Source organism: Erpetoichthys calabaricus, chromosome 6 (assembly GCF_900747795.2).
Source record: "Erpetoichthys calabaricus chromosome 6, fErpCal1.3, whole genome shotgun sequence".
In the NCBI taxonomy this organism is placed as follows: domain Eukaryota; kingdom Metazoa; phylum Chordata; class Cladistia; order Polypteriformes; family Polypteridae; genus Erpetoichthys; species Erpetoichthys calabaricus.
In genome coordinates, this window is record NC_041399.2 from 180,745,301 (window position 1) to 180,760,567 (window position 15,267).

The 15,267-nt window shown below is 40.8% G+C and overlaps 1 protein-coding gene across 2 annotated transcripts in view; it reads right to left on the bottom strand.

Annotated features, from left to right (window-relative positions):
• rbm33a (RNA binding motif protein 33a) overlaps positions 1–15,267 on the bottom strand; it is a 262,607-nt gene that overhangs the window by 94,741 nt on the left and 152,599 nt on the right. For both annotated transcript variants that reach the window (XM_028804153.2, XM_028804154.2), the window contains exon 15: positions 9,755–10,393. In XM_028804153.2, the coding sequence (XP_028659986.1) occupies positions 9,755–10,393 (639 nt within the window). The remainder of the gene's footprint in view (positions 1–9,754; positions 10,394–15,267) is intronic.

A 15,267-nucleotide genomic window follows, 5' to 3' on the forward strand; every position in this document is an offset into this window, starting at 1 on the left:
CAGAGCCACCCGCGAAATAAGAAAATCCGCGAAGTAGAAACCATATGTTTATATGGTTATTTTTATATATTTTAAGCCCTTATAAACTCTCCCACACTATTATAAACATTTCACGCACAATTATACTGCATAAACCCTTTGTATTCTCTTAGATATTAGGTAAGATTCGTTGAAATTATGTATGTAAACACAGTTTACATACAGTAAAACCTAAATATTATTTTAAAGATATCGAGCGTCTCCGATATCACATATGTTACAGCCATTACGACAGACAGGCCACCATCAATAAATACGTACAATGCAAGAAAAATTGTATACAGTAAAATGTGTGTACAGTGACACTAAACTATGTACATGTAAGTACTGTACGTAAATAATTAATTATGGTTACTCACCAACAATGACACGACGACTTGTCCGATAACGATGAGTTTAATTTTACTGCACAACAAAGGATAGCGTTACAGTTTTTCTAAAGGAGCCTCTTCAGGCGACTGTTTAGCACCGCCGTTGTTGTTCTTCCATCACTTTTCAATCCAAATCCCTAAAGCAGATTCCATCCAGACTACTGCCTTATCACGTCCACTTGCAACTCATTTTGCGCCCTGGTTAAAAGACACTGCGGCCGTAGATCTTATATGCTTTTCCTCCTTTTTAAATAAAAAGAATCGTGGACTCATTTATGCTGTAATGGTGTCCTGCAGCGGTGTAGCTGTTTCCTTCCTTCAACATATCCAAAACTTTTACCTTTTCTGCAATCATTTGCATCTTAATGCTGAATGAGTGAGATTAGACTTCCTGGTTAATGCAGCACTCCGTCGCTGAGCCAATCAGCAGCACACAGGAACATAACCGCGTGCTCTGATTGGGTAGCTTCTCAGCCATCCGCCAATATCGTCCCTTGTTTCAATTCAAATGCGTCCCTTGTTTGAATTCAAATGGGCAAATCAACTGAGGAAGCACACGTACTGTAGACCGCAGACATCCGCGAAGCAGTGAAAAATCCGCGATATATATTCACATATGCTTACATTTAAAATCCGCGATGGAGTGAAGCCGCGAAAGACGAAGCGCGATATAGCGAGGGATCACTGTATTTTGCACTCCAGCGGCAAAATATTCCAACAATACGTCGTAGATGTGTATGTTAAAACAGAGGGCGCGCGTCTCAACTATCTCAGATTACATCAACAAGATCTGCGCGTCGAACTATCGGACGCACTGCAAGCAAATGCTGAAAATAACAACGTTCGTGTAGGCAAAACGATCATATTACCGTCCACATTTCCAGGAAGTCCAAGATACATGCAACAAAACTATCAGGATGCCATGGCCATAGTACGTAAATTCGGAAAGCCCGATTTATTTATCACTTTAACATGTAATCCTGCTTGGCCGGAAATTCCATATGCACACTGCGTCTTTCAAGAAGTATTTATTTCTTCTTGATCTCTGAATTCCTTTCTCACCGTTTTCCGTTCCTATTCTTACACGGCCGTATGCTACAGCGGGCATTGGCTAGTAACTAAATAATAAAAATAATTTTCACTCATCTTTAACCCTTAACTACTCTTTCTGGTGTATTTTGTACACCAATCTCAATTATTTTTGTCCAACGTCCTTTTACTTGACTTGAACCTACTGGTAGCATCCACCATCTATCCTCAGCTTGATTCACTACAAGTACTGTGTTGCAATGGTTTCTCTCCAGTGTGCCCTCAGCTGGTTTTATGAGTGAATGCAAGGTCACAATGATATATATATTTTTTTTTTAATAGTTTTATGATTAGTATTTTTTGGTTGCAGTGTGTCTGTAAAGCACAAAGTGTTCATGACATGTTCAGTGCACATAAAAGATACACACAAGGGGTGGGGGCAATTAATGTAACCCTTGACAATACAGCTTCTTTCATTCTTTGTCAACAAAATCGACACTATCCACTCTGGTATTGTTCCAATGGGTTATGTACATCCTGTTATTAATCATGGCACTGTTTTGAAATCCTTTAATGTTTCATTTTCACAGCTAAAAATTACTTCTAACACAATCGGCCCTACTTTATGTCCTCTTGATGTAGATCCACCATGCCCCTCACTGGAGGCTTTTGATATCTTGGGTGCAGCATTGTTGGCTATTATAAATTAATCTAATAGTGAGGGGATTGTGCCCTCATTTTTTAAACATGCAGTGATGCAACCCTGTCTTAAATAAAAAAAGCAGAATTAGATCCTGGTGTGTTAGCTAACTTTTAGCCGATTTCCCAATTGCCATTTTTGACTAAATTATTAGAAAGAATTATTCATAATCAATTGATTGATCATCTTAACTCTAGTCATTTATTTAACATCTATCAATCTGGCTTTAGGTGTTATCATGGCTCTCCTGAAAGTATTTAATAACATCTCTCTTATTATTGAGTCAGGTGATCATCAGTCCTTGGCCTCCTAGACCATTCTGCAGCTTCTGACACTACAAGGGGGCTTCGCTCGCCTACCCCTGGCGTTGGGTATCCTGAAATACATTAGTCGACCCAAGCAGCACATTATTCCTAACTTCACTCCGCAGTAGTGCCACTCACAATATGGCGGTGACGCCTGTGCCTTCACTCCGCAGTAGTGCCACTCACAATATGGCGATGACGCCTGCGCCTTCCGTACTTTATGGACCCGTGGGGCCTCCGTAGCCTCTTCCGTTTGAATCTGGGCTGCAGCACAGGGTCCTCTTTTTTGTGTGGCTGTCGGTAGTCGTTAGCCATGGGCGCGTTGTTGCTTCATTTCTCATTCACGTCAGTTGAGCTCTTTCATTTTTGGGCCGTGACTCCTTCGTGCGCGGTTTATGAGATGCGCGCTGTACGCGCCTGCACAGTACGTCTCATGGTCCCATCGCCGTGTACCTGCGTCCATGCCATCCGGTTTACCATTCTCGGTTAGTAATATGGATTGATCATGAGATCTTACTGTTGTGGTTTGAGCATCTGGTGAGGCTTATAGGGGCTGCTTTTAACTGGTTCAGATAATATCTTACTGATAAACACTTTTCAGTAACTTTCAGTTCCTCTTTTGTTAATCTACTGCTCCTGTTAAATATGGTGTTCCTCAAGGATCCATTCTCGGTCCTATTTTATTTTCTATACATCTCCACCCTATCGGTGCTATTTTTAGGAAGATTAATGCTTCTTTTCATTGTTTTGCTGACAACTCGCAGGTATATATTACTGTAACTCTTCAATGAATTGGCTGCACAATTGTCTTGTAGAACTCAGATCCTGGACGGCTGACAATTTTCTCAATCTTAAATCAAAATAAAATGGAAGTGCTGATAACTGGTCCTCCTGCCAAAGCTCAAATTGGTTTTGAACTCCTTGGCTCTTTCGCAGACTTTGTAGACCTTGTGTTTGGAATCTTGGGGTTATTTTTGATAGTAACATCTTTTTTGAGAAACAGATAAACGCTTTTTCCAGCTTCATCTTTTAGCCAAGGTTAAAGCCTTTTTTCTGTGATCTACTAGGGATCTTTGGAAAGTTACTCATGCTTTTATCTTTTCTCGGCTTCATTACTGCAACTCATTGTATTCTGGGATCGGCAAATCCCTGATAAGGAGGTTGCAATTGGTCCAGAATGCTGCAGGCCATTTTTAGGCTGGGGCAAGAAAGTTTGATTCTATACCTCCAATGTTAGCTTCTTTACATTGGCTGCGTGTTAGTTTTAGAATTGATTTTAAAATTTTGCTGCTGGTTTTTAAACATTACATGGATATGCTCCCACTTATTTATATGAATAGTGCATTATACATTAGCCATCCAGAGAGCTTAGATCTACTGGTCAGTTGTCTCTTCTTGTCCCTTGTACTAAGTGCAAAACTAAGGGGGATAGGGCCTTTGCATATGCTGCCCCTCATCTGTGGAATTCTTTAAACAATTAAATTAAGGAGTCATCCTCAATTGAGCTTTTTAAAACTACATTGAAAACCCATTCCTATTCTTTAGCTTTCCGTGACCTTCAGTAATACCGATGGTTCCTTTCTCATAGTCATTTGTTTGTTTTCAATCTACTGCTGGTTTTGTATTGTGCTTCACTGTATTATATTCTATTTATTTTATTTATGTGTATTGCATATTTTATTATAAAGCACATTGGCTACAGCATTACTGATGTTGTTTCAAATGAGCTCTATAAATAGACATTTCCAATTTAATTTCACTGTTCTAGGCATTGTGTGTCAAACCAGCAGCAAAGTAAGACTGAGATTAACTGTGCAACACAGTGTGTTGCCTGACATGAGGCTCATTAAAGTAAAGATTTTAAAGCATTGTAACAAAAGTAAAATAAAAGTTGAGTTATTTTCATTTGCTTTAATGAGAATGTCATTATTAAACAACAGTTAGGGATCTTAGGTTTAAGAGTAAATGGGACAGAATCAGATGCAATATGATAATTTTGCATCACTGGAGAAGCATTTTGTAAAACTGCTCTGAGTACAATGGTGGCAGACCCATCGCCCAGGCCAAATCTTAAGGCAAGCCTTTCCATTTCTGTGGGTGAGCATAAATATTAATTTCTGATTTTAAACAAAGTGATTGCTAATTGCACTTTTTTTTTACAAAGCACTGACTTCAAAATAGATGAGCAGCAGAGATGCTGACGTGCTAATCAACCAATCGCAAGTTTAAAGAGATCATTTGTAATGAGAGGTCAGTGCCACTTTGATGAGCTCACATCAACAGACCAGACCTCTTGCTCAGATGACACACAACAGTGTTAACCGAAGAACACCATTAAGCCAAGAACTCTAAAATAATAATTATTCCAGTCAAACAAACGTATTACAGGCTTTAGAACAAGGTTACTCAATTACAAATTCATTTGGGCCAGATTTTCAAATCAAGAAATTTAGCTGGGCCAAACATTTTCAGCAGCCAGTAAGCAGCAAGCAGTAATAAATTTTAAAGCAACACAAATAGATGTATTGAAAAACAAGTAATATTTATGCTGTTTCCCTTTTAAATTTGGTCACATCTGACACAGGCACATCAAAAAGTGCATAAAAAAACAATAAAAAAGCTGTAACTGCACAGAATCTGAAGTAGCAACAATACATTTCTTCCACTTTCCAAATAAAAAAAAATTTTTGGTCATAGCTGACCTAGCTGATCTCAAATAGTGCACAGTATTAGCAGTTTTCATTGTTTTAATTATAAAATAGCTAGGGGGATTTGCCCCCTGGTCGCTTTGCTCACCAACCTCCCTGCCTGCGCTACGTGTCAGCAACTTCACATCTCTGCCACTCGTGTATGTGGATGTCACTTTCACCAAACAACAAAACTTTTAATCCTAGTGGATAGGCCTCTTCATTGGGAAGAAACACTACTTTTCCCAGATGGCAACACTAATTAAACGATCTACAAGTCTCCAACTTAAAGTTTAAAGCCAAACAATATCTACATACTTCTGTCATATCACCTATGTCTATATATTCAATTTCTTTTCGCTTTTACCTTTTCGTCAATATCGCAGTGAATTTTGATTCAGTGTTTGGAATTACATCATGACAATGCAACGTTTAACTGCCCATGAGTGAATATCGTTTCTCTCTCTACACAAACTGTGTCTGATAATAGTGACAATTCACTTTCACCAAACATCCATCCATCCATCCATTTTCCAACCCGCTGAATCCGAACACAGGGTCACGGGGGTCTGCTGGAGCCAATCCCAGCCAACACAGGGCACAAGGCAGGAAACAATCCTGGGCAGGGTGCCAACCCACCGCAGGACCTTTCACCAAACAGCAAATCTTAATTCTCACGGATGCGCCTCTTCATTGGGAAGAAACACTACTTTTCCCTGATGGCAACACGAATGAGACAATCTACAAGTCTCTGACATAAACTTTAAATCCGAACAATATATTCAATTTCTTTTCGCTGTTCTGTTATTTCAATGCGTAATAATTTCCATTTTGTTTGCACTAATGCGATCTTTACTATCATTTTTTTTTGAGACTTTTGAATTTTCGTACTTCCATGATCTCTAACCTGCTCTGCATGTATAATATGCCAACGTTTTTGAATTCTTTACGATGTTCTACTTTGTCATCTACTCTTTGTCTTTTATGACAGGCCACGGGCATGGTTAAATCTCTTGGCACAAAGTCTCATCTTACGGGATGTAAAGTGTCTCTCTGAGAAAGTCACGTCTTGTCTCTCTTCAAGATTTTTTTATTATAATAGAGAGAAACAAATATTGTGGTCATATATGACCCAGGTACATCACAAAGTACATTTAACAGAATTAAAAAGAACTATCAATGCTATCAGTGTTCAAACCTATTAAAAATTGACAACAGTAGCTAACATACATGAATACAATGTCTACTGCACACTGAGGGAACACTGGCTCATTTTAGATCACCGCATGTTCGATTAGGCTTGGCTTTCTTACACATCCCAAATTATGTGGATATTGTGACTTGTCTCGCTACTGTGCAGGTGGAGTCTTGGAGGAAAGCACTTTGTGAGGGCTCAGGGCTCCTCCCTATAGAGAGCTGAGTGACAGGGGCAGGAATAATTAACAATGCTTCCGGACAAATAAAAGGGGGTGGGTGTGGTTGGCGAGAAAATACTTAGAGCTAGGTTGGAAGATGGGATCAGGGTGAGAAAGGAGCAAATGGTTAAAGAGCGGGCGAGAGACAGACAAGCCATAGTAGCCAATTTCCTTTTATCATTTTGGAGGTGTCCCAGATGACCCATACAACAGGCAGCAGTAGGGCTAGGTTTATATACCACAACACCAAATTAAAATGTCATTCTGCATCTTGAAGACTTCCCCAGAAAAGCGTCTCCTGTGCATCTTTTTTGAGAGGTGGTCACAATATGTAGTAGGCTACAGTTACCATGCTGACTTTCTTAGTCGAAAAAGTGGCATTTTTTGTTCTGAACAAGAGCAGTGACTTTTGGCTCATAAGATGTCAGTGCAATCTGAAGACAATGATGAAATCAAATATATATATATATGGCTGAAATAGTTTACTGTCAAATAATGCAAAGAGTACGTGACACATGTTTCGCTCTAATTCTGGGCTCATCAGGTGTACACACTCACTGAACTCCCTCTCGGGAATCGAACCTCGGATGTCAGCACTAGAAGCGAAGCCCCTAACGTTGCGCCATGGCGTGTGGTTTGTTCCTTTGACAGCATGCAGATCGGGGTAATTACATTCACGGCATTCGTAGTCTGAATCACAATCTGATTGTATGGGTGGTTACCTACCAGGTAACGCTTGTGGTTGGTCAGCAAGTCGGCTAACATCCGCCACGGTGCCCTCTTTCAGTTGCGAGAAGCAGATCATAGAATGGTTGAAATAGTTTACTGTCAAATAATGCAAAGAGTACGCGACACGTGTTTCACGAGTGTGTACGCCTGATGAGCCCAGAATTAGGGCGAAACACGTGTTTTTTGGGCAGCTACGCAGAAGGCGACTGCGCATTCAGCTTCGGATGGACATGAGTGAGTGAGTGAGGAGGCAGGCGAATTATGTATTAAGATATGCTGTACAGTAATCCCTTGCTATATCGCGCTTCGCGGCTTCACTCCATCGCGGATTTTATATGTAAGCATATTTAAATATATATTGCGGATTTTTGCTGCTTCGCGGGTTTCTGTGGACAATGGGTCTTTTAATTTCTGGTACATGCTTCCTCAGTTGGTTTGCCCAGTTGATTTCATACAAGGGACGCTATTGGCAGATGGCTGAGAAGCTACCCAACTTACTTTCTCTCTCTCTCTCTCTCTTGCGCTGACGTAGGGGGGTGTGAGCAGGGGGGCTGTTCGCACACCTAGACGATACAGACGCTCATCTAAAAATGCTGAAAGATTATCTTCACGTTGCTATCTTTTGTGCAGCCGCTTCCTGAAACGACATGCTGAACGGTGCTTCGCATACTTAAAAGCATGAAGGGCACGTATTGATTTTTTTATCTGTCTCTCTCTCTCTCTGCTCCTGACGGAGGGGGTGTGAGCTGCCGCCTTCAACAGCCCTATTGATCTGTTTGCTTTTCCTGACGTGCACTCCTTTGAAGAGAAAGATATGTTTGCATTCTTTTAATTGTGAGATGGAACTGTCATCTCTGTCTCGTCATGGAGCACAGTTTAAACTTTTGAAAAAGAGACAAATGTTTGTTTGCAGTGTTTGAATAACGTTCCTGTCTCTCTACAACCTCCTGTGTTTCTGCGCAAATCTGTGACCCAAGCATGACAATATAAAAATAACCATATAAACATATGGTTTCTACTTCGCGGATTTTCTTATTTCGCGGGTGGCTCTGGAACGCAACCCCCGCGATGGAGGAGGGATTACTGTATATCACATATCCTAAATTGCAGCCTTTATCAATATTCTAATCATGTTGCTTCAAAACACAATTTTGATTTGAATTTAATGAATTGTTCACCCTAGTTGTTGTCAATAATTTTTCTGATTTGTATTCTACACAATATCTGCAATGTAGACAGTTGATAAAAATATTGAAGATTCTCCAACAATCAGCATACAAAAACACTTTATAGTTTTGAACTGGGAGATGTAAGCAATACTAGCTTTCAACTAGAAAAAATTTCCTGTAAAACACTTTCAAGGGGTAGCCACTAGGGAATCCATTCCTGGACGGGTTTATCCATTCCCGGGAATTGGAGAATCCCGCATTTCATTCTCGGGAATCCCGGGGATGACACAGTGCACGGGCATCTCACATGTGAACGGTTTTAGAACGACCGTCACTTATTTTTAATAAAACTACTGCAATATGTTGACACAAATAAAAGACTAACCTTATCTACAAGCAGTTCATGCTGTCATATAAGTACATGTATCTTTATCTTTAGTTGCAGTAATAAGATCGTAGAAAGCACAACTTGCCTGGACGACCGCACGCTGGACAAGAGCGCACCTTCGTGCAGACTAGTACGCCAGCCGATGAGAAAGCACACTCTGCCTCCACTGAAGTAGGCAGCACAGTCATCAGATACTGATACACTTGTTTGAAACAAAGCCCGCACTTGCCGTTGCTCTGAAACACCGTCATTTCAGCTTTTACTGATGCATCCAGTTTCTTGTCATCATTCTGTGATGGCAAGTTTGTTGGCACAGATAATGCAGATGCAACAGACTGATGCATTGCAATTTCAAGTTGCTGTTCAAAGCTGTTGTCTGATGAAGTGCAAGCTGCAGCAATGGCACCACCTTAATTATTTTCAACTATAACTTATTTCTTGATCGATTTTTACACGCTATATATGCGAGCTTGGCCGTTCCCATTTTCCCGGGAATTACAGCAGTTTCATTCCCGGGAATGTGGGAATGAAAAATGTCCGGGAATGGATTCCCTAGTAGCCACCAATTGAAAAATTCATTTAACTTTAAGCTTTAAGGTTTTGCTGAATTGAGTTGTAACCACAGCGTGCCTCATGAAACCTGGAACGCCATGGGTTCTGCATATTGGTATGCTAAGAGACATTGACAGTACTTTAGATAAAAATTGGAAGAGATTAGTCCCAGCTCAGTTCAAGCACCGAGTATGCAATATTCACTCAATCTGTTCTCCTTTGCCATTTATTTCTACCAAAAAAGCAACCAGTTTCATGTTTTACATTCTTTGATTCAGAGTTTTAAACAATATTCATGGAGTAAAAATTCAATATATATGAAAAAATGCACAAACAAAACACATTAACAATGTATAAAAAATGAACTTACCCCTCCGAAGGCCTTGAAAACCCTGACTTTCTGAGTGCCATGCTGGTCATCAACACCACCCATGCTATTACTCCGTTGCATTACTGTTCTTTTCATGCTGAGCCTTGACTCCTGGGGTCTGCTTTGCCCAGCAACACTATGAGTACTCTGTGATTTTTCTATCCCTGACATCAGACTCAAGGCTTTATTCTGGGTTTGGGAATTCTGTGCTGGAGTAGACTGATGTACGTTTCTCCTTTGCTGCCGCTGGATCTGTAGATTTGGGTTGCTTTGTATGGGCCTTGTATTTTGTTGCATGTTGGGAATAATGGGTGACTGGTTTTTCATCTGTAACCGGTTCTTAATATTGGGCTTGGATGGAGCAGCAATGGCTATAACCTGAGGTGGTTGGTGAATGCCATTGGTAGGTGCTTGCAACAGATTTGTTTGATACACTTGTTTATCTGGCGATGGCAATACAGGAGCAAGTGCTGGCAACAGTTGTTGCTGTGTTGACATCCGTTCCATCAACTCCTTCTTCCTTTTACCTGCCTGCATCTGACGTCTAAACTCTTTTCTTCTCAAAACCTCTTCACGTAGTCTCTTTTGTTCTTCTATTTTTAATCGATATAGGCGAGTTTCTTCATCTTCTTCAGGATTCTTTTGAAAAACAGAAAGGTCAAATATTTTAGTTTTGCATTTATTATAGTTGTAAAAATTGTAAGAAGAAGAAAAGCAAGAGATGATAAGTCTTAATGGATAAATTGAATAAACAAACTGATTTAAAGTCATCGGGCAAAAGAGAAAAGCTGGTAGAAGTTAAAATTAAGTACAGGTTAAAAAAATAAACACCACTTTCAAACAGAGGAGGAGGCATTTCTGGTGACAAATCACTTTTCCTTTTATATACTAATGTGTCAAGCTTTAATACAGAAGATGATAAAGGGTTTTTTGGAGACCATATTTGGCTTTCATTGTTTAGCCTTCTCTGGTTAAAGCTTAAACTGGAAGTTCATACACCACATAAAAAGGCAACTCTCATTCTCCTTCTGAAAATAAGGTGGACATTGTTTTGGATTACTAAAAATAGACACAGATGTATACATACAGCACACAAACTATAATATGTTTGGGACAAAAACATTTTTGCTCGAGCTATCCCTCTGCTCCACAATTTAAAATTACAAATCAAAGAATTCAGATGTGATTAAAGTGCACATTGTAGACTTTAATTTAAGGCTATTTGCATACATTTCAGTCACACCACGCAGAAATGAGAACAATTTCAACATGGGTCTCCCCCATTTCAGGGCACCCTAATGTTTGAGAAATTGCAATGAAAAATATGTTAAAGCAGTCATATTTAATACTTTGTTGCATATCCCTTGCACGCAATGACTGCTTGAAGTCTGCAATTCATAAACATCACTAGGTACTGAGCATCATTTCTGGTGGCGCTCTCACACACCTCTAAAGTAGTCATCTTTGGCTCCTGCTTGTTGTGGGGGCTTGTCCCCTTATGAGTTGTCCTCTGCATATGGAAGGCATGCTCAATTGGATTTAAATCGGGCGACTGACTTAGCCATTCAAGAATTTTCCATTTTCTAGCTTTTAAAAATGTGTGTGTTGCCTTAGCAGTATGTTTGGAATCATCTTGTTTAGGATGAAGTGCCATTCAACAAGTTTAGAGGAATTTGAGCAGACGTTTCTACACACCTCAGAATTCATTATGCAACTGTCATCAGCAGTTACATCATTAATGAAGATAAGTGTGATAGTACCTGTGGCAACACTACACATCTAAGCCATAACACCCCCATTACCATGTTTAACAGATGAGGTAGCATGCTTTGGATCTTGGGCAGTTCCTTTTCATTTCCACATTATGAATGTTCCATCACTCTGACACAGGTTAATCTTTTTGTCTATCCATAAGATCTTTTCCAGAATTCTGCAGGCTCTTTTAAGTACACCTTTGCAAACTATAATCTGGCCATCCTGTTTTCATGGCTAACTAGTGGTTTGCATCTTACAGTTTAGCCTCTATATTTCTGCTCATAAAGTCTTTTGTGGATAGTAGTCTCTGACACATACACATCTGCCTCCTGAAGACTGTTTCTGATCTGTTGGACAGGCATTTAAGACTTTTTCTTTACCATAGTGTTGATTCTTCTGTAATCAGCAGCTGGGGTCTCCCTTGGCCTACCAGTCACTTTGCGATTACTGAGCGCACCAGTGTGTTCTTTCTTCTTAATGATATTCCAGGCAGTTGATTTAGGTAATCCTAAGGTTTTGCCATTTCTCTAATGGCTTTATTTTTGTTTTCAGCCTCATAAAGGCTTCCTGACGTTTATTAGCACAACCATTGTCCTCAAGTTGAACAATGGCAACTACAGACTCCAAAGGTAGTCTGTAGGTAGAAGCAAGGCAATTATCTTATGCCTGCACTAATAAAGTAATGAAACACACCTGAGTAATCACAAACATCTGTGACGCCATGTGTCCCAAACATTACAAAGCCCTGAAATGGGGGAACGAGGAATAAAAAGTGTTGTAATTTCTACATGGTGTGACTGAAATATATGCAAATACCCTTAAAGTCTGCACTTTAATCATGTCAGAGCTGTCTGATTTGTAATTTTAACACTAGAATTACCAAAGCTTATGAAAAAACTCGTAAATCCGGCCCACCTTAAATCCACTGGCACCTCTCCATCAGCGTCTTTTATCTTGTAAATGTGTCAATAATCCCAAGCAGCAAGCAGCCTGCTATACCATCTCCCCCACCGCTGCAGAAACTACAAAAACCTCTCCCAACTGAAGCCTTGTTTATCAGGGAATCAGGTACCTAGAACAGTATAGACTAAAAAATACATTGTTATTTGGAACACATGCATTTCATGTGTGTTCCGTGTCTACAGAGATCTACTGCCTATGTAAGTGTAGGATGACAGAAATGTTGAACACATACCTAAAAGAAACTTTTCCCATGTTTTAGTACTAATGACAAAATTTTGACGAAGTGTATAATGTGTGAAGACAAAACTCCAAATATCTAAAAGTATTACAGAACAAATGTGCTTTTATTCAAGACTATAACCAAAGAAAAAGAAACAAGTGTGGCTTGATATCCTGACTTCTTGGGTAGTACAGTGGTAAGAGCTGCTGACTCCTATTCAGAAGGTCCCGGGTTCGAGTCTTAACGTGTCCCAAAGTAAAGGTTTTTGCGTAGTGAGCTGCTCTTATTGTTACTATTATACAATAAAAACATACATTTGATTCGAGTCTGTACCAGCCCCTGTAAATGTATGGTACTTGTAAAGGTTAGCTTTTTTTATTCAGTTTTACTCTCTCAGTCACGTTCACATTTGCCCTGATCCGACACTGCTGTTTTCAAATAAAGACGTGCTATAACAGAGGTGAGCTCAGATCGGAGAAAGAGAACAAAAGCCCTCCCTGCAAGAAATGTCCACTCACATATAAGAACAATGCAGCTGCATCAGGTGTAAAGGCGAAAGATGACACCGTTTGGATACAGGACGAAGTCTGGCGTCATCGTGCCAGTCAGTCTGCCCCACACCTGTCCTTCAAAGAAACAGCATGGCTTACAGAGCTTGTCAACATATCGTGCAAACTCCCATTTGTGATTATGTTTTGTGATGGTCTTTACATAAGAAGCATTTATATGTTACTTATAAAAAAGCCAGGTCGAATATTATTTACCTTGATTTATTTACTTATTTTCCTACAGTGTAAAGTCACAAATACACTGCAGAGCTTCCTCTGTTTGATCGACAAGGGCATGCTCACAAATTACACGTGTAATGCCACGAAAAATGCCTGCTGACACTTTAGTATGCGAGCAATGGTATGAGAATGTAGTTAGACTTCTTTCTGGGCACATACATCGTCCAGATCTAAACACTAGTGTGGAGAGTTGCTCGCGTACTGAAGAGTCTCAGAAAGTCTTTCTCCCGTGGGGCACCGTTAACCACAATTCAAAAAAAAACCTCCACCAAAGCTAATCCAGAGATATTTATACAAGAAGAAAAATATTTACAACAATAGATGCACAAGCTGCAGTGCTTAGTAAACTCACGAGAACGCTGTACCATGTACCTCACTCAGCATGATCTAGCCAGAAGACCCCCACTAGAAAGCGGAAATTCCCTTTTGTATTCAGTACCCTCGCGCTGACCAATTAACACTGTTGAACGTCACCCTTCCACAGGCAAGCAATGATGTGGACGCATTAACGAAGAGTGGTGTCTCCTGCCCCACAAAATTCATATAAAATTGCGAGCAGCCAGCATGCTTGTGCATAGCTATGGCGGCATTTGAGACACAAACTGCGCTTCTCTCCAAAAACTGAAAGTACCGTATATGCTTCAATTGAGGCCCCCCACGTTTATTTGCAAAACTAGCCTTGGTTCCCGGCGTTTAATAGAGACCGGCTGCTATTAGAGACCGGCCATTATTAACAAAAACCTTCAGAACACAATATTATTTCGTGCGTGTTGGTACAGGTAGGTACACAAAAATATTGGCTAATATTACAAACAGCTACTTTATTTGAAGTTCACATGCTGCATAAGACTGTCAAAGATAAATGACAATGTCTTTCTGTACCTTTCGCTGCTATTCGTCATCCAAATCCGCAATGACGGCTTCGTTGTTGTCCAGTTCACTATCGTCTTCCTCTTCTTCCAGGTTTGTCACGACACTTTGAATTCTTGCACCCGACAATTTCTCTCTTCCTTCAAAACACGGATGATTTTGAGGAAATTAATTAATGAATCCTCACTGCCGTCAGTAGAACTGGTAATGCCACAATTTTTGAAAGATTCCCGAATCATTTCATTTGAGATTTCATCCCATGCAGACATGATCCATGTCACCATCAGACGTCATGAAGGTGCATGCAAATTTCCGCCTCGTGTGAGTTCTTTTTCATTGTCACCCATCCATCCATCCATCCATCCATTGTCTCCCGCTTATCCGAGGTCGGGTCGCGGGGGCAGCAGCTTGAGCAGAGATGCCCAGACTTCCCTCTCCCCGGCCACTTCTTCTAGCTCTTCCGGGAGAATCCCAAGGCGTTCCCAGGCCAGTCGAGAGACATAGTCCCTCCAGCGTGTCCTGGGTCTTCCCCGGGGCCTCCTCCCGGTTGGACGTGCCCGGAACACCTCACCAGGGAGGCGTCCAGGAGGCATCCTGATCAGATGCCCGAGCCACCTCATCTGACTCCTCTCGATGCGGAGGAGCAGCGGCTCTACTCTGAGCCCCTCCCGGATGACTGAGCTTCTCACCCTATCTTTAAGGGAAAGCCCAGACACCCTGCGGAGGAAACTCATTTCAGCCGCTTGTATTCGCGATCTCGTTCTTTCGGTCACTACCCATAGCTCATGACCATAGGTGAGGGTAGGAACATAGATCGACTGGTAAATTGAGAGCTTCGCCTTGCGGCTCAGCTCCTTTTTCACCACGACAGACCGATGCAACGCCCGCATTACTGCGGATGCCGCACCGATCCGCCT